The 20,376-nt window shown below is 35.3% G+C and overlaps 1 protein-coding gene and 1 long non-coding RNA gene across 3 annotated transcripts in view; both read left to right on the top strand.

Annotated features, from left to right (window-relative positions):
* LOC116425847 (metabotropic glycine receptor) overlaps positions 1–20,376 on the top strand; it is a 277,989-nt gene that overhangs the window by 38,525 nt on the left and 219,088 nt on the right. For both annotated transcript variants that reach the window (XR_012997961.1, XM_031974063.2), the window contains exon 2: positions 1,984–2,167. Coding sequence is in view for 1 of the 2 variants with exons in the window: in XM_031974063.2 (XP_031829923.1) it covers positions 1,984–2,167 (184 nt within the window). In the remaining variant the exon portion in view is untranslated. The remainder of the gene's footprint in view (positions 1–1,983; positions 2,168–20,376) is intronic.
* Positions 15,190–17,308, top strand: LOC116425849 (uncharacterized). Its single transcript, XR_004234788.2, has 2 exons — positions 15,190–15,501; positions 17,160–17,308. It is a non-coding gene; the product is annotated as an uncharacterized LOC116425849 (long non-coding RNA).

A 20,376-nucleotide genomic window follows, 5' to 3' on the forward strand; every position in this document is an offset into this window, starting at 1 on the left:
AGGAAATGCACGTGTAACCACTTTATGGTGATATTTGCTGATACAAAAGGCAGTAGTTCCCTTTTGACAGTATTAACTGTTGTTCAGCTTGAAAGAACATTTTTTTAAGAGAACTGTTGGGGAGAGTAGTGATATGAAATTTGGAGAAATTAGTGTACCTCGTTTTGAAGTTGTCAAATCGTTGGGAATTTCATTTGTGTATTAAGATTGATCGATTATAATAAATGCAATAAATTTGATATTTGAACGAGAATTATTTAAATTTGGTTGTTGAATCATATAAGATATCAAACAATGTCAAACCTTTAGGAATTTCATTTGTTTGTTAAGATTATTCAATTTTATTAGATGTAACAAATTTTATATTCAAGCAAGAATTATTTAAATTTGATTATTGAATCATACGGAAGCATCAAACATTGTCAAACTTCTATAAGCCAATCAATAGTACAAGAATGATTAAAATCCATTAAATTCCGTACATTCTTCGAATTTCTGGGAGGTATCAAAATTGTGGCTACCAGAAATATTTATTCACCGGTCTCGAATCTTCCGAAAACATCGAAGAAGATAAAACCCGCAGGATCCCATCACACTAGCAAACAGTCTCCAACTCCGTTAAACGTCCCCGATTTTCAATTACTTCCTACAACAGCCGTTGAGTATTTAATCAGCGGCGAGAAGTCACCTGAGAAACACAATCGATTCAGCGGACTGTACAAGCGAAAAACGCCGACCGTGGTAGACAGTGGAAATAAAACTATCCACCCGCGCCCCTTGAAGTCTGTTTCCCTAGCCCGCGTTTACCGTGGTCCAACATTTCCATTGATTTTACAGGTCTCCGATTCTTTTGTCCCCGGGGTCCTCCACGGTTGTCTTTGAGGAACCTCGATTCCCCGAGGTGCCCCGGGGCCGGGATTTTGCCGTTCGCGAAATTTCCTCCACTAGCGTGAATAAACGTAACGTACGGAAATGGAAAGAATATTTACCGGAACGATTCTGTTCTACAATGGCGACTGAGGAACTTTCTACTAGCTTTTTTTCTATATCTGAGCTACGTTTTACTATCATCTATACCTACTCTTTTCTCTCGTAATTTATTTCTTCTTCTCTTTTCCTTCTGCATTCTCATCTGTTCCTTCTTTCCCTTCCCTCGTTTTGTCTCTTTGAATATAACCTTCTGTTTTCTCTGTTTTCTTCCCCCTCCTGATATTATTACTTCTCTTTTTTCTCTTCTCTCTTCTCATTTATTCTGTTTTTGCCTCCTTATGGATGCCCTTTCCATTTTTCAGCCTTACCATTTATCTCTACTTTTATTTTTCTCCTCTCTCTTGATCTATCACTCCTTTTCTTTCTTTTTCTTTTCTTGTCTACTCTCATATATTCCTTTTTTCTTTTCTCTTTCTTTTCTTCCCTCTTCTCTGTTCTACTTGATCTCTTTCTTTTCTTCTTAGATTTCATCTATCCCTTCTTTTTAGTTTCTTCCTCCTCATCTATCTCTTTTTGTTTTCTTGCATCTTTCCTGTCCTAATCTGTTACTTCTCTTTCTTCTTATTTATATTTTCATCTATCTCTTTTTACTTTCTTCTCTCTTCTCATATAACTCTATTTTTTCCTGTCTTCTGTTTTCTAATCTATTTCTCCTTTCTCAGGTATCCCTCCTTTTCCTACCCTTCTCTCTTCTCATCTATCTCTACGTTTCCTTCTCATAGAACTCTTTCTTTTCTTCTCTTCTCCTTTATAACCTATTTTTTCTTCTTTCTCATCTATCCCTCGTTTTCTTACCCTTCTCTCTTCTCACCTATCTCTACGTTTCTTTCCCATATAACTCTTCCTTTTCTTCTTTTCTCCTTTATAACCTATTTCTCTATCTCTTTATCTATCTCTACCTTTCCTTCTCGTCCATCCCTCCGTTTATATTCTGTTTTCTTCTCGCTCTTTCTTCATTGACTGATCCTCTGGTGTTTGCTTTCCTGTCGACAGGTTTCCACACATACACCATGAACGAGACTACGCACACGGAACGGGAGGAGGACGAGATTTTGACCGTCAGATACGAGGACGGCAGGTGGTCGAAGCCGTACTACGATTGCGGCGGCGGGAATATCTGGATGCTGACTTACACCGTTCCTTTCTTCGGCTACGTCAATGACACTTACTTCTTCAAGTAAGTGGAGAACCCTTTTATCGGTGTCCAGGCTCTCGTCGCGCGAAATTTTATTTCGATCGAAGATAAGAACGAAGTTTCGCTGAATATTCGTCCGACGCTAGTTTAAACTGTGCCGGACATTTGTTGCAGAACGCGAAAGTTCGAGTGCATTCAGATTTTTTTTTCGGGAGAACTAATCAAGGAAACTTTAACAACTACAGAAACTTCTGTTCGATTGAATTTCTCGGCGAGTTTCAGGCGATTAGTAATTTCGAACTAATGCCGGGTAAAATTTTTATTTGAACCAAGGAATCTTGACTCGGTAATCGTCTATTTTGCAAGATAACGGCGTTGGTGGATTGAATATAAAATGAAAGTGTCAAATCTGTTTGACATTGGTATTTTATGAGTCTTCTTTGAGACTTCTGCGCGTTGCAAGTGCATGAAGCTTCGCAGTATGATTACAAATCTTAAGAATGAATTGTAGTTTACAGTTCTCTATGAAATATGGAATTTTATGAAAGTAGTTATCATGGAAATATCGATTATCCATTTTCCCTATAAGTGAGTTATTTTAAAAGGGTGAAAACTGCCCTTAAAGTTAGAAGAAACATTTACTAGAATATCTTGGTAAACATAGAAACCAGAATAATGGTTTAATTAACGAAATTACATATTCTTTAATAAAAAATTCAACTGGATTTCTGAAAACTTTGTTCAGACAATTTGAGGACAAATATTTTCTCGTTAATCTTTACAGTGAAATCTATTTTCAAAAATATTTGTTTGTCTCAACTAACCGGATCGATCTGCAGAACCGTTCGACCTATTCAATAACGAAAGAACAATTAACAATGTTCACGGAACAATTGAAACGAACGCATTGTACAGCTATGCATCGATTGTTGTTAATAAAATAGCTCGTTATTGACGTTCATTGAAAATTAAAGAAGTACTAAAGGAACAATGCAACAGCACCGATAGCCAATGCTGGACGTTATTCGAGTATAATTTTAGAAACAATAACGAATAAATAAAATATCGTTATCGTTATTCAATTTATTAATTATTATTACATATATGATTTATTTTATGATTTCTTAGCTTCTTTATATTTCTAAATTATTATTAGAGGATTTACAATTTAAAAATTTACTAACTTATAATATGATGTATGATTATTTGTTATATTAATACTTTATTATTATTTTGTATTTTCACATGATTTTTGAAAAATTAATGATTTAAACGTTTACTTACTTATTCACGATTTATGCTCGTTAATTATATTAGAGTGAAATCTTCATTTAAAATTATTTTTATTAGTTTAAAGAATTATTAATTATTGTTGTAAATATTTATTATATAATATAAAATTTAATATATATTAAATATCTATAATAATAATTAATAATTATATGTATAAATGTAATATAAATATATATATATATATATATATATAAATATTAAGTATTTATCGATTAATATTATTATTATTACTTTATTCACAGTAAATTCATATTGAACAAAATACATATTCAGAGACGAAAGGTTTAAAATTACTTTTTCCCAATAATAACCGGATTATCGAGCGAAACACTTCGCAGCCTCGCTCAAACGGCAATGATTTGACATTTCCGCCGTTTCTAAGAAAAGTGGAACACCTCTGAGTCGTATCAATTTGATAATGCAAGACGATAGTCTCGATTCGCGAAGACGATTTTTCGACGAAAATTTATGAATAATCGCCGGCCATTGTTTACGAACCGATTCACGGCTCGGCCCGGCGAGAGTAAACTTACCGTGAAAATAATAGACCATTACTCCCGTGCTTTCACCGTTAAATCAATTTGGCTCCGTATTGTGCCAGCGCCATGTTCCGCGTTCCCTAATGATTTATTTTTCGGCGGGTACTGTAAGCGATTTACCGTTCGCACGGCAGATAATACAGCGGCCGGGTTAAATCGTCCGATACAAAATACAATTAAAACTGCGATCGCTGATCCCATGCCAAAACGGCAGACCCACGTACGCCACGCTACTTGTCTCGAACTTCGATCACGTTGACGCGCCATTTTGTCGCTGTGATAGGTGAACGTGCATTTGAAATTGTTTCATACTAGATTTGCTTACATTTATTGTAGAGTTTAGTTTATTTTTATGTTACTTTCTAATCACCAACATCTGAGGCCCCAAATTTTTAACTTTAAACAAAATTTGGAAAGACATGATTCATCAAAATATCCGATGCGATCTTTCAAACAAACCTTCACCGAGATTTCAAAGGTTATTACATATCCCAGACTTCATATTCCTAAATTCAAAGGATATTTCCTGTTCGGTTGGCCCTAAAGCTGAAACGCAATTTTCATATAATACAAAAAGGTTCCGACATGCGGGAGGAAATCGTAAAGTGGGAATGACACTGAACATGTTGTCTCTGTAAACTGTTCCGTTGTATTAAACTGTATTTTCCGAAGAGAGACAAAACAAACGTATGGAAACTTCTCGGCAACGGTATCCACGAGAGTACAATCAACAGTGAAAATATTCAAACGACATGGTAAAAAGTAAATTGTAAAGCGTAAGTTGCAAATTAACCAGAGTGCACGAAAAATTAAAGAAAGATGTATAATATTATTTCATGTATATGTTACACACCAATACACAGACACAAATATTTGAAAACATGAATTTATATATAACAAATTTTAAGTAATATTAATTTTAATTAAAAATGAAGAATTACCTTTATTAAATATAATATTTATAATATTAATAATATATATATTTAAGGTAAATTATATTTTATACTACAATGTAAGGTATATTTTAAAGGAAATGTATTTAAGAAAGGTAATTCATCATTTTTAATTGAAATTAATATTACTTAAAATTATTATGTATAAATTCTTGATTTAAAATATTTGTGTCTGTGTATTTGTGTATATTTGTGTCGCTAAACGTTCCAGGATTATGATTACGACCGCGTAGGTGGAAAAATACAGCTTCCGGCCGGAAACCGACAGATTTAGCGATTTCGAAAGGGGTCCGAGGCGAAATTTCTGTCGACGTCACGGTTTTATTGATGAACGATGCGTTCACTTTTATCGCGCCCCGGTCCCGCGCGTATTATCCGCCGGCCACGGGCCCGGCATCAATCAATAAAAACACATCGAAGGAATATGCGCATGGAAAAAGACGGTATTCATTTCCATTCGCTGCTTGAGATTAAATTGCTTCCCTGATCGATGGAAATTCGGATCCTGCGTGGCTAGCGATGGCTTTCAGTCGCGTCGAGATCAGTTTGTTCACTGTTCAAAGTTATCGACAAGGAAAGCTATCGAACCCAGACATTCCAAAAATGATAAAACTTTGTGTGTAAGTAGAGTAACTCAAGCTTAATACATTGCAATTTTTTTGAAGATTGCAATTGAAAAATAATATTTCACTTTAACCTGAAGGAATTTAAAAAAAAACATTAATTTAAGGATTGAAGAATTCAAGTTTGAATTGTACAGAATTATATTCGTCTAATAATATTACTAGGCAAAGGGTTGAACTAGATTAAAACATATTACAACACTTCTATCAAATACGATTAAGTATTGCATTTTTCAATATTTTTTCACTACTATATTTATTTCTGTCACTAGTATCCCAGGTTATTTGATAATCTTCATTAGAATAATTTTACAGCCAAGTAGGTATTTAATTATAAGTTTTCAATCAGTGGTATGAGTTTGACACTTGTTGACTGTGCTTGTTCGAATTAGTGACTCGAGAGCGTTCAGTTCCCATCGCTAGATACCTGTTATAGGATGAAATGAATTCCTCAGGCCGAAGTGTAGGAGTTCGGAAAGAGCGCAGTCTTCCAGTTATGAAAAACGGCCAATATTTTCATACGGCGTGGCTCCCAGCATCGTTCCACTCTCTATTTGAAAGGTCTACAAGCTTCCCCCGACAGGCACTGATTTGTTGGCTCGAGCATAAGTTGGTCCCATGACCTGACTGAATGAATTCCTTTCTTCAACGTGCTGAGACATCTATTGGTTACCCTTGAAGAATCATTTTCATCGAATTTTCCAATAAATATTTTTTCCTCGTTCTTAAATCCATAATGATACGTGTCTAATCTGATTCTACGATCCATGTGGTCTATATAGAAGGAAATGATTGGCTACTTTGGAAACAAGATTATTTTATGCAAATCTATTTAAATAAGTATTTATATATTTAACCTAGAAGTCTTATGATACGTTTTGTGTCTAGGTATTTTTTCATTACTTAGATAGAGCTTCTCAACATTTTCTCTTTGTTAATCCTATTATTGACTTTCTTCATTTTCTACCCCTATCTTTGATTGTCATAATTCTTGAGATCTAAGTAAAATGTTTTATTAAAATATTCAAGATTTTATAAGCCACTGTATATCTAGATATCTTTTCATTAGCTGGAGAAAGCTTTTTGACCTTTCTTCTTTATTAACAATTCTCTTAAACTTTCTCATTTACTATCCCTATTTTTCTCTTCTTTCATAATAGACTACAAAATTTCAGCAAAATATTTTATAGGATCTAATGTGTACTCAAATATTCTTTTAAAGGCTAGGGGAAGCTGCTTGACCTTTCTTTTTTATCAGCCCTTTTGTTGACCTCCATCATTTGCTACCCTTATCTTTTCCTTTTCTTCATCACAACCCAACAATTAAATCAAAATATTTTTTTCTATTACCTACTGTACTAAGATATCTTTCTATTACCTAGAGGAATCTTTATATCGTCCCTTCTTCATCAACCCCTTTCTTGACCGTACTCATTTACCACCCCTCTGTTTTCCCTTTCTCGAAACTAGTTTCCAAAATTCAACCAAAATATTTTCTGTAACCTAGAGTGTATCAAGATATCTTTTTACTAGCTACAGAAATATTCATATCCATCCTTTCGTATCAACCCCTTCCTCTTTCTCATTTACTACTGTTTTCCCTTTCCTTTAGCAACCCTCTAAGATGTATTCATGAGTCCTAACTACACTACCTGTTGTACAAGAAAAATCTACTCTCCCCTGCCAGAAGAACTTCTTAGCCCATATTTACCTTCTCCACCCCACAACCCTGTAACCCCTCTCAACTCCGACGAACCCGTTCGTCCACATTTAGTGGTCAAGCGTAAACCTGTCACGAATCGTGTTCTCTTCGGTACTGGCGTGTCCCACGGTCGAAGTATCCGTGGACAGTGGTCGCCGACAACGCAACCGGAGCCTCTTAATTGGCTCGCGCGGCGTATCTCAATCGGAAACGGACGTTGCGCACGCCTCAATTCGTCGTCCGGCCGCGAACATCCACCGTTCACCGAGTTTATCAGCCGGCTATAAACATATCTCCATTCACGCTAATGTAAAATGAAGGTGGGCCGGCTCCATGGGGTGTCCCGTCTAACTCTTAACGATTTAGAGGTTTTTTTTTAATAATAATATCGTCCATAAGACGACAGAGAATTAGGTGAAAGCTTATAAAACGTTTATAAGAATGAAAACTTGGATAACACAGATTGATTTATTTCGATATAAATCCAACGTATTTAGTTGATTAATAAATTTAAAAGTATCCGTAAAAATATGGGCGTTTCAGGTGTCATTTCGTCATTTTGCTACATTACATTCTCTGCTTTTTGGTATATCATTAGCCCTTTGCACTCGAAAGGTGACTCTCAGTCACCGCTTGATTTGATACAGCGAAACTATGAAGTTGAATATTTAGTATTTTAATTGAAACTTTGTATCGCTATAAGAAGTATTTAAATAAAATAGCTTGTCGCTTACTTTATCTGTGAATTATCGTTAAATTAGTCTCAAACAATGTTGTCTATATCTCGTCGAAAAATGTTAAATATTTCCAGTGCAGAAACTTTCGAGTGCAAAGGATTAATACGTTATTCATTAATTCATTTAGTGATAATAGTAAGATTGTTAGTAATGAAATAACTAAATTTTTATTTTTGACGTTAACCCCTCGCCTTATAACACTGTGTCAGACTCGTGAGGATTTTCAACATGATTTAACAAACATGAATATTACTCAATTCATTCGACTTCAAAGTAAATCTTACCCTTTCGTAATCAATTATTCTACTTAACAGCGAACATAAATATAGAATAAATAGTTTCTCTCTTTCTCCAATAAATTATTAATGGCAAAGTAACCGTATCGATCAGCGTTGAGAAAGAAATCATAGGGTTAAATATCAAGTGGTTTCTAACTTCTAACCAGCAATGCAATTGTTATTGTCTCGAGTGGAGTTAACTTCTAGTGATTTTCACATTTATTGTTACCAACAACACCAAACTTCCTACATACTTCTGTCCATCGACGCACCCCATGGATGTCGGAATTCGGTCTGCTACAGTTTCCCGGCCCCCAAACCCTTCTGCCTAGCGGCGTCCACCTTCTCGCCGGTGGTATTTCAACGTCGCGTGACTTCCGGGCTTGAGGTGGGTTGATTGAAACGTGAGTGTGTCGGTTGCGGTTGCGTTCCGCGTGTACTGCCTTCATTCCCTGGCCTCGGATAACATCCGTCCGCGCGACTCCGAAATAACGTGGGCTGGGAATGGGGACGAAGGGGCGAAGGACAATATTCGAGTCTTCGTCGTACGACATTCTTAGGAATCGGGACAACGGCGCTTAACAATCAAACCACCAGAGTTTTGATTTTTGCAGGTATTAACCCTTTGCACTCCGAAGTTTTTCACTAGAAATATTTCAACATTTTCTGGTGAGATGAAGACGATATTTTGTAAAACCAACTCGACGAGAGATTCACGTGAATTGACGGACAAAGCTATTTTACGTCAATGTTTCTCAGATTGATGCATTATATGAAGCATGATATTCAATATCAAACTTTATAGCTTCACTGTACGAAATCAAGTGGTGACTGAGAGTCACCTCCTTTTACCAATTTCTGTATAAAAACCATAAGCGTGCGTGTATTAAGGCTTCAATTGATTTCTACTTCAGTTCTGCTATTACTGAATTAGTTTCGTTAATAATTTTTCGTAGAAGTATCTGTACCTTCTCAGTAATTGTAAAAGAAGTAATCTGAAATAAGTCAATTTGACCCATCTGGTGGTTCTAGTGTTAACACCAGATTTACGTGAATTTGATGGATATTGAATGTTTTAATCATTACTTGCTGACAGTTCAAGTGAATTCTGACTGATGCAATTATGCGAATATAATAATTGTAATTCTCTGTTCTTGAAACTCTAATTTCCGCGAGCTATATAAACAAACTTTAAGAACCATGGAATAAAGTGTAGAATGAATGTCCGTAAATCTAGGATTAGGAATAATACTAAAGAAGGAAGGAATAATATTAATAGTTAGAAATAATACCAACCTAAAGATTAAGAATAATAAATATGTAATTTTATTAAAAGTTGGGAATAATGAATATCTTATTTTATTAAAAATTGGGAATAATGAATATGTAATTTTATTAAAAATTAGAAAAAAATCTGTGTAGTTGCTCGGTAGTTTCAGTGCTAGTCCTTATCATCAATTCTTTTTAACATTTTATTTAAGTAGAGAAATTATAACAAGTAAAAAGAACTTAAGAAAATAATATACAAAATATAATAAAACTTATATAAAAAATAATGAATTATTATTATAATTCATATAAATAATATACAAAATATAATAAAACTTACATAAAAAATAATGAATTATTATTATGATGTATATGATTAGGAATGAATTGTTCTTAATACACATTTAGCTTCAATATTAGTAAAAAAGATTTTAAAAGATTTAAAGATCTTCGTTTTATAAACGAGAAATTGGAGAGTGAGAAATATCATTGGGTTCTCATGCCATAATAATAATTAATTTGGTTTAAAATTTCTATTTGATTGAATCTGGTAATGTTGGCCATTTATAATATTCAACAATGAATTATAATTCTATCCAAATTAATAATATAATTTAAATTAACAACATCTACGAATTATAAAATGAAACATGTTTTCTTGAAGTAAAAATTAAATGGTTATTTCATGCACAATTGGCATGATTAAATCTTACCGGAAGAGATTAATAGAAGCTGAGCCTTACGAGGAATCAACGTACGAACTTTACTGTGAATCGATCGTTTGCGTGATTTGTATTACATAAAATATTGGGATATAGAGGCCCGACTTGTTTCAATTTGATTAAGTCAGCACAAATTGAACACGATTCAATCCATCCCGAACTTAATGCGGTTTTCAGTAACCAGCATTGGTCAGACACGCCTTATTCCGACTGAAGTAAATCCGAGATAGATCCATTGACGTATCAAACTTAATTTAATCCTGAAGTTACAAGTGCACTTGCCAACTGAAGTCCAATATCAGTCGTCAGCGATATCCTACAAAATATCGAGTTGCATGAAACTAAATTTAGGCGCACTCTACTTAATTTATTCAGATGGAAAAATTAGTTTATAGTCAACGAAAACTATAGATGTGTTTAATTAATGATCCACTCAACTGTAATTCGTAAATAAATCAGATTTAGTAATCAATGATTTCAATTTATTCATTTAAAAAATTATTTTGCGCTCGAGAGAAAATTTTTCAAATTTAATTCAACTAATTCTGATGTAAACATAATTAACAGTTTATAACAGTAATTTTCCTTAAATGTGTTTGCTAAATTAGTTGTAATATCAATGTTTGGTGTGTGGATATTAGCAATCATCCAACCCTACAAAAATATAAAAATAATTCAATTCCAAATAATTAGAAGCTAATGAAAATGTTTTTCCTCAAGAGAATTACGTTAATGAATTAAGCAATACATTAACGTTTAGCACAAACGCATTGCCAACAATGATTATTGTCGTAAACAATAATCATACAACCCTGCAAAAATATAAAAATAATTCAATTCCAAGTAATTAGAAGCTAATGAAAATAATTTTCCTCAAGAGAATTACGTTAATAAATTAAACAATACATTAACGTTTAGCACATAAGCATTGTCGACAACGATTATTGTCGTAAACGATAATCTTCATGATTATCCTGCGAAATGCCATTTCATAGTTCCCCAACGATGTCGTATCTCCTCGACTCACCCCAAAGTGCACAACCCTCCCCAACCCTCGGTTCATTCACATCAAGCCCGTCACTCGAACGTGACTTCCGGAAAACGAGCCCACTTCCGCGATGCAACGATTACGACGGGCGAATACACATACATACATACATACATACATACATACATACACCATCGAAAAGAGAGAGAGAGAAAATATCACGACCAGTAAATTTTCACGTTAACTCTGGAATTATGAAGAACAATTAGAGAAGGCGCGAGTGAAAATGGTACTTCGCGCAAAGAGCATTATTTGGAAAACGTATATGTCGGAGTTACTGCGAGGGAGTATTGTTCGCGACCCTTGTTATCCGATAAACTAATTTTGTAAATAGACTGCTCCACTTTGTGCATGTGCCGCATTCAAATATCTGTAGAATGTTATTATAAACTTCAATCTTAAATTACTGTACATTTTGAAGCATTTCTTCTTTCTAATTCTTATTCTCGGAGTTGGCTCTGAGCTAGGATGAGCTCCTCTCATTACAATGGGGAAAATTTTTAGAAATTTTGAGAATTTGAGGCAAATGAGCCCTGAATTTCGTTAATTACAATATCGGTAAAAATAACCCAATTTCCATCGTGTTTAGATTAATTTTAATCACGAGAATCTCAGAAATTCACTGGCACTACATTTCAGAGGATAAAGTTGAAGTGATTGCAATTGAAATATTCTTAATTGCATACTTACATATTTCTTTGATCTGTATCTGTCTAACAAAATACATTAACTTAAAATATAATCCATATTTTTTAATATCCATATATTTATTATAAACCACCTATAGAAAAATAACACGTTGAATGCCATGGGGGTCACCGGTGACCCCCAACCAAATCGAATTACTATAGTTCACTCAATGAAACGAGGGTTATTTGAAAACATTTCTATGTTAAAAATAATGCTACCTAATACAATGACATTCAGCTAGACGAAGTTTAACAATCATAACAATTCAATCAAACGATTTACTGTTATATTTTTTCCATTGTGTGGATTTTGCTCGATGAAGACGTGTGGCTTGTTTTACCTGCTCGCTTTAATTTTACTCCGAAATTCCGGGATTTAAGCGAGCGTCGCTGTGCAGGGGAGAAGAGGTCGAACGAAAAATCTGCACTGTAGATGCAGGCTCACGTGAGTAACGTACAATAGCTTCCTCTTGTTTTACCTGCTCGCTTTAATTTTACTCCGAAATTCCGGGATTTAAGCGAGCGTCTCTGTGCAGGGGAGAAGAGGTCGAACGAAAAATCTGCATTGTAGATCACGCGTTTACTAATTCCGACCGGGTCTTCGGCCGCGGGGGCTCGGTAATAAGATTTCCTCTTCGCATTACCGGGATGGCAGCATTCACGGCGTGCGCGGCGCGGGGCTATTCTCGCAGAATGTGGCTAAACATGTCTTGGCGCCGTGCCAGGTTTAGCTCGTATCCCTCGCAGCTGTCGCCGCCATTTATAATCTGTTAGTTTTATTCGCGGCCCGGCCCGCGCCGCTGTTATTCCGGGAAACCGTTGTCACCGCGTTGACGACAGCGGTCGACGGGCCTCGATAACACGCGGGGGTAGTTTTGGTGGATGATATCTTCACCCTTAACACATTCCACTTCGAATTTCTTTTGCACTTTTTCCTCGATAACTGTGTATTGTTACGATATTTTCTTTGAAATGCATTTTAAAAGATAGAGGATCTGTAAAGAGCAGTGTAAAAGATTCTTCTTACTAATATTATTGAAAATAGCATAATAATATTGTAGGAATTATTTTATTAAAATCCCACGTGTTGCCATGGTGAGGAATAAAAAGAAAGAATTAGACTCACTAGATAACAATAATAAATACTTTATTCTATTATAACTCGCTGACTCGCTAACTGTTACTCGCTGTGTTACTCTATGTCACGCTCAGAAGATCACGCTCAACTCAGGTCACGCTCCACAATGTCTCTCTATCTGCTATCACGCACAAAATGTTCCTCTCCACTCTCTTGCACAAAATGTTCCTCGAGCACATTTCCCACTGGAAATAGAACAAATGTCCCACTCGCTTTTAATACACACTCCCATTCGCTCTGTCTTTCTCACCCTTGCACGCTTTTCACTCGCATCTTTCGCCCATAGTCAAAATTCACGCAGTCACGTACACGCTTTTCTCACGGTCCAGTCGCTCAGTTCCAGACACTCTTCCTCGTATTCTTTCAGCCACTCAAGATTTTCCAAACGCAGTCGCACTCTTTTCCAAATATAGTGGCGCCGGTCCGTCGCAACATGACCTGTCGACGGCACGCACGCACAACAAACCATTCATCCCACAAGATAATCTATTTTAAAAATATCTTGATAAAAAAGCACAATAGGAGTGCAAAGGGTTAACCCCTTACCTTATAACTTCTGAGACTCGTGGCTCAAGATTTCAAATATAATTTAACATTAATTCTACGGGACGGGGATAAGCTAGAATAACGATTACTCGGCTCGTGTTAGGTAAGCATCATCATCATTACCATCTGTGTTAGATAATTCTCGAGGAGTAATTAGTGGATAAGGTAATAGAGGCTTCATTATTCACTCATGCCTTTTAAAGACAACAGCCTGTACATTTCAATATCGTTCCTTTGGCAGACAGAACACATTATGTATTCAGTTTTCAAGAAGCTGCAGATGATGTATGTCTTCGTGGTAATCCTATTGCTACTGATAATGGATAGTTCTGGGTAACAAACCTCTAAAGAATTTGTAACAGCTACGCTTGGAAAATACCGAAACAAGTGCATCGAATAAGGCAGCAAGGGAAGTAACAATTAACTAGAAAATTGCCAAGTTGGCCTAGATGTATTTTATAAGTTAATTCTACTGTTTCCCTAAAATAATTTTACTTTTAATCAACGAGTGGAAAAATGTAACTGCGTTGGAAAATCAGATATGTGTATATTTAATGTTGTACATGGAGGTACTAATGTCGGTCATCAAGTATAAACAATGTACTATTGTGTAACACTCACTGCCAACAAAATTCATTGTAGTGGGGAACCGTGATGTAATTCAAGATTATAAAAAAGGAAGGTTTCCCATGGTACTGTGATCAGTTCTGTTGTTACACGCTGAGGAAAGAAAATCACAGCAGCATGAAGTGTTCTTTCTTAGCAGCTGTTCTGCTCCTGATGGCAGATCTGTATTTGGAACCGTCCTGTGCAGATGACTTGACTGACAGTAACGAAGTAGAACCAGTGCAATTTACATTGCCTTTGTCTTCCATGATTATAGTCCCTGATAAAGAGTGCCCGGAGGGCCAAAATTTAGATCCCGCTGGAATATGTAGAGATTTGATTGCAGATTAAATAGGTGAGTGATAAATAACGTTTCAAGAGTAACCTTTTGTTAAAGGGTGAGCTCTATAATTCTATAAAGACTATAGAGTTGTTCCTAAAGCATATCAATTGCAAAATATTAGGAATACGTTATTTATTTCATCTGAAACGTTCAGACAATGTTACTTCTTCCTATTGATTCCTTCGTTAGAAACTATTTCAGTATTTTTCTCAGTTTAGGGAAGATATTCCTGAAAGAGAGCATCAGAAGTATTTATTAGCTCCGTTCGCAGGTTTCATATCTAATAAGTTTATTAAATTACTTAATTAATTACATGGTCGAGAATATATAGAATACTTCGCAGTCTCGTTTGCTGAATGACCTCGTCCTCAAGATAAATATCGCTTTATTTTTCCGTAAATAACTCAACCGATTAGGATCTGTGAACTCTTGCAATCAACTGAGGAAGAATATTCTAACCGATGTCACATTCTGCATAGATAAGTCATGTAATCAGTATTTCTGACGTATTTTCCATGATATGTATGACTTGCTTTTGAAAATTCTTAACGAAATGTCACCAGCCGAATACGGACAGGCTATATAAGAACCGTGTCAGCGGACCAAAAACCATTGTTACTTCTGTTCGCTAGAGTGAAGGTGCCTCGTTGACAAAATGAAGTCCATCGCTTTGGCGATTGTTATGTTGCTAATGGCAGAAAGTGTACTTCTTTACCCTGCCGTCAACGAATCTGACACAGGAGTAGGCAGGCTCCCCCATGTTGGTTTAGCTAGAGTTATCATTACTGTTGTAAACCTTCCACACAGAACGCCTCTCCCAAACTACAAGATGGATGCATTAGGGCACGTACATAAAATTTTTATGCCTGCCGATGACAGCTAGTAGTCAGGTGCGTAGATAGTCCCTCTACTGTAGTAATTACAGCTCAATAATATCCGACAGAATGAATATTTCGGATAGTATTTAACCTTAAATTTAGTGGTTGTTTGTACTATTGTAGTGATTTGGGTTAGGCTCCTTGCCACGATAGGATTCTTTCATTATGATCTTAAGCTTAGGTGTCTATCGAGTTGCTCATGTCATCCATAAATCATCTCAATTGTGTACGCAATCTATTAACACAGGTTCTGTAACAACAGTCGTTAGTGACAGTGTACCATTATTAAATCATGGAACTTCCAAGCATTAGCAACATGTTTGGAAAAGGAATTGTTGGAAGTATTTAAAGAGGCCTTTCTTCATCCTGCGAGGTTCAGTTCTGTCGTGCTTCTTCACGATTTAAGAATAATTCTCTCGCAAAAATAAAGTGCATACTGTTAGTGACTGTTTTATTGCTGCTTGCATGCGATGTTTATTCGAAACCCGCGTGCGCGGGCGGTGGACCAATAAACCCAAGAACTGGGCTGCCCCTTGCCCTCGAGGTTACCAACCAGGTTTCAGAGGAAACTGTGTTCCTGTATTCAGGAATTATTATGGATATATTTAGGTGAGTGACAGATAATATCGTTGCTACACAAAGTGTTTGTCACTGAACATTGTTGGAGGATCCTTGTTTTGCAATACTGAGTCTAGATATCTATATTGTTGGTATGCAACTGTAGGTGCTGATTGCTTATCTTTACTTAGAAATATTCAATTATTCATGATTGGGAATATCTGAAATATTTTTGCCTTTCTTCAGACAGATAACTAAAATATTATTTCTCCATAGCTAACGCCAATTACGATTGTAGAAACTTTAAAAATGTGTACTGTCTCATAGCTATGTGTTTAATTAATAAATTAGTTAATTAATCCTTAAAATGTATTAATAATTAGAATGCATCTTCAGCTAGTACACATCGATTTATCGTCGTAGGAGACATCTAAAATATTTTTTATAAGTTTCTTCATTCTCTTACTTTGTAAGCAAAACACAGATCATTTCAATAAATTAAAGTTAGCCGTTTAATTATTTATTTTGAAAGCAATAACATTAGTTTCTTTGTTTTTGCTCTTATGTTGTTACGTCTCATGTCAATATCAGTTAAGCTAGAAATCTTCACCACAAGCCCCAGTTCTCATTGCACACTGAGAGGTCAAGTTAGGTTAAGATAAACATGGCGAATGAAAATGTCACGTGGAAATTACTTTTACCACAAGATAGTTTCTTCAGAATCACTATATAGCATCTTCAAAAAAAAATATAAATGGCAGTTCTGTCTGACCAGTCCCGTTACCATTTTCTTCAAGATTAAAGTTACTTAGTGACTTTGTCCATAAATAATCCGCCTGATTAACATGTGCAAGAACGATCCAGCAGTTCAAAGGTATTCAGAAAGAGGGTCCTGATATCTTCATCAATTATGCATGGTCCTTGAAATTTTGACAGTATCTACTCGTCCAATTTGTTTAGACAGAATCATATACAATTTCTACTTAACATCAATAAACCAGTAACTCAACTGATACATTAACTACAATAAAGATAGCTAACACTAACACCATTATGACAAATAAATGAGAAATTACTTTTTATATACATAGGCACATTTCTTTTGATTCCAGGAACATGACGATGGATGGTCAGTCAAAAGATAAGACAGTTTCGTAATTAGAGACTGTCTTAGATTTCGGAATACGACAACTATATGTTATGGGCAAACTAACTTATATGTAGATTAAATTGAATAAACATTAAATTTACAGTTTCCTTATATTATGTGTCACTCAATACTTCACAGTTAGAGCTATTGACAAAAAGATGGGTATATTCCTTGCGCAAGATATTTTTCCCTCTTCCATTCAGTTTTCCCCGTCGAACAAGAACACCCGAGTATCTCCATCTAACAGAACGGTGATATGAACAAGAACCCAACATATGTAAAAGCTAATTCGATCCTTATTTTTCTACCAAATACAGGCCAAACAAAAACGAACAGAGTAAAAAGGAACAAAGAACAAAACAAAAGAAATAAAAACGAACTAGTTATTCTATATCAAATTTACTGTGTCTATCCATCAACATATCACCACTAGTAACTCTATTTACGTTCTTTCCCAATCAAAACCAGAGAGCAAACGAATATACGAGCCAATCTTATTACAATTTTAGTGTAATCAGCGGACTGCGGATTTTATGAAAAAATAAAAATTGAGTACTCTATAATAAAAATTGTACACTCTAAAAATAAAGAATACGTAAAACATTCCCATGCTTGGCTGTTTATAGTTTTCCTCAGGAATAAAAAGTAGTGATACTGACACTATACTAAATAATGCAGTAATATTTACTATACTAAACTAGTGTAGCACCTTACTAACTAAAGAGCGAACATTTAATGCAAAAATATTCAGTATAACACAGCATATGCTTTTTTAATTATATTAATTACAAAATTGAATTTACATAAGGGTCCACATTCTAGAGATCATACTCTTGTTCGAGCGCTGGAATTACGAGACACTATGCTCCCTGCATTTTTACTGGAAATCGATAACGCGTCGCCATATGCCAGCCGGATCGAGCTTATGTTGGACGCCATCTATGTATATTTCATTGTCTCTCCGGGGTGCGGTAACGATATGCCTCTTCGATCGGCTTTTGATTTCGCCGACGTGCAGCTCCTCGCATTCCTTTTCACTCGTTATCACTTGCCCATCGACTGTCTACTTCTCCAGGATTGCTGATCCAGGATAACTGTTGCTTTTTAATCCGTTGAGCCCGCTGGTCATCTGCGTTCCTCGGTCTTTACGACTTTTTTAGCTACTTCTTTTTATCTTCTTTCTTGTTTACATGCGTGGGCGCAGTTCATACTTTGCATTGGTTTCTGCGGGAAAAAGAATTAGCTGGATTTTTGCGTCGCCATTGCAGTGTTGGGGTTTGAGGTGAAGTTTGTTTCTTGTTTTTCTCTTTTCGTTTGGAAAGTTGTTGGGTACCTGGTGGAGAAGTTTGCCTTTCTTAGAGTATTAGGAGGGATTAGTCGGGTATTTAATACGATGAATGGAATAGGATGAGATGTCTATTTGTGTCTGTTTTGATTTCTATATAGAATTCTGACGTTCAAAGCTTTGGGAGATTCGGACATTATGAAAATTATGAATGCTTTGAAAGTTATTAAGATGCTGGAATATTTCAAACGTTCAGAGGCTTCAATATACTTGGCGGAAGTCATTAAGTCTGTAGGTTTAAGAATCTTAACATTTTTTTAACAAGAGCTTCACCGTAGGAAATTTGAAAATAATAATTATTTAGTAGTGATATCAGAAATTTACAATGTTTCTACATTTAAAAACTTCTTTCATAAAAGCTTAAGCATAGGTGATCTAGCTTGTCATCTAGTCCACAACTTAATCATATTTATGACATCTGTATGTCATAAATATACTGGAAAAGAAGTGTCTACGCGGTCGCTAAATTATAGCGCTCGTAAATGAAATTCACACGTGTTGCCGTGTATTAAGTACCAAATAAACGTTGCCTGATCAGTGACTGATCTGTTTCACTGAAAATATTATAAGTTAATGCCAGGACTACGGTACCATTTAGTGACATCTTTGCTTATACTCTTACATATATCAGCAAAACCTGAAAATTACTTGATTCATATGTAAGTGCAATTAACATAATATTCTAGAAGAAAGAGAATATTTTATTTGTTTAAACAATACTTTTACTATACTATTTGCAATAAGATAATGAACCCTAAATCAAATCGCGCTTACAATATATACGTTTCTAGACATTCATCTGACTTGCACACTTCCTAGAACATTGTTTAGTAATCATGCATGAACTTCACGTACATTTGGAATATTTTAGATTTGCTTAACATGAATATCATTAACATACAACAAACAATATTACCGAAAATCAATTTCGCTTGGAATGTTGCAGCGGCTTAATCATTTATTCAAAACACACGTATACGCAGATTTGTGCCGTTCATCCATTCCCAGGGAAGCGAGCCGAACTATGATAGTTATATGTAATTGTATACACTCATAATTCTGCTCGAGCCGGTCTAACCAGTCTGTGATCTTTCTCGCACGAGATGTACAACTCCGTGTAACACGTAGCGCTATGTATTGTATTTATCATTCGTGAATTCTTAAATCTTTTGCTTTAAACTATCGTGTGAAACTCGTGTTGGAGATTTTAATCATAACTAAACATTATTCTTCTGTTACCAATCATTGTACTTTGGAGGAAACATTTTTTTCTTTTCTAATCATCTATCGATGGCAAAATAGTTTTATCGATTATAGCTGAGGAATAATTCGTAAGGCAAGAGCTTTAATTGCAGGTGCTTCAATGAATTAAATTAAATTAGAACGGAGTGTTCAAATAATTATTATTTTACATTTTTAATACATATTTTATTGCTAACATTAACTAGAAAGTCGTAGATATACCCCTTCGTACATTGGTTTAATGTAATTATGTAAATGATACTTTATTATGTCGGAAAGGATATTATAACAATTTTATCCGAGCATCATCCAGATATGACATACATTATCCTCTAAGCCTGAATTTCGATTACTCGGCTGGTGTTAGGTAAGCATCATCATCATTACCATCTTTGTTAGATAATTCGCCAGGAGTAATTAGTGGATAAAGATAATACGGGCTGCATTATTCACCCGTGCCTTTTAAAGATAAGTGGCTCACCATTTGAATATAGTTCTCTTGACCGACAGAACACATTATGCATTCAGTATTCAAGATAATAGACGGATCTATGTGACATACCTCTAAAGAATTTGTAATAACTTCGCTTGG

This window comes from Nomia melanderi, chromosome 2 (assembly GCF_051020985.1).
Source record: "Nomia melanderi isolate GNS246 chromosome 2, iyNomMela1, whole genome shotgun sequence".
NCBI classification, from domain to species: domain Eukaryota; kingdom Metazoa; phylum Arthropoda; class Insecta; order Hymenoptera; family Halictidae; genus Nomia; species Nomia melanderi.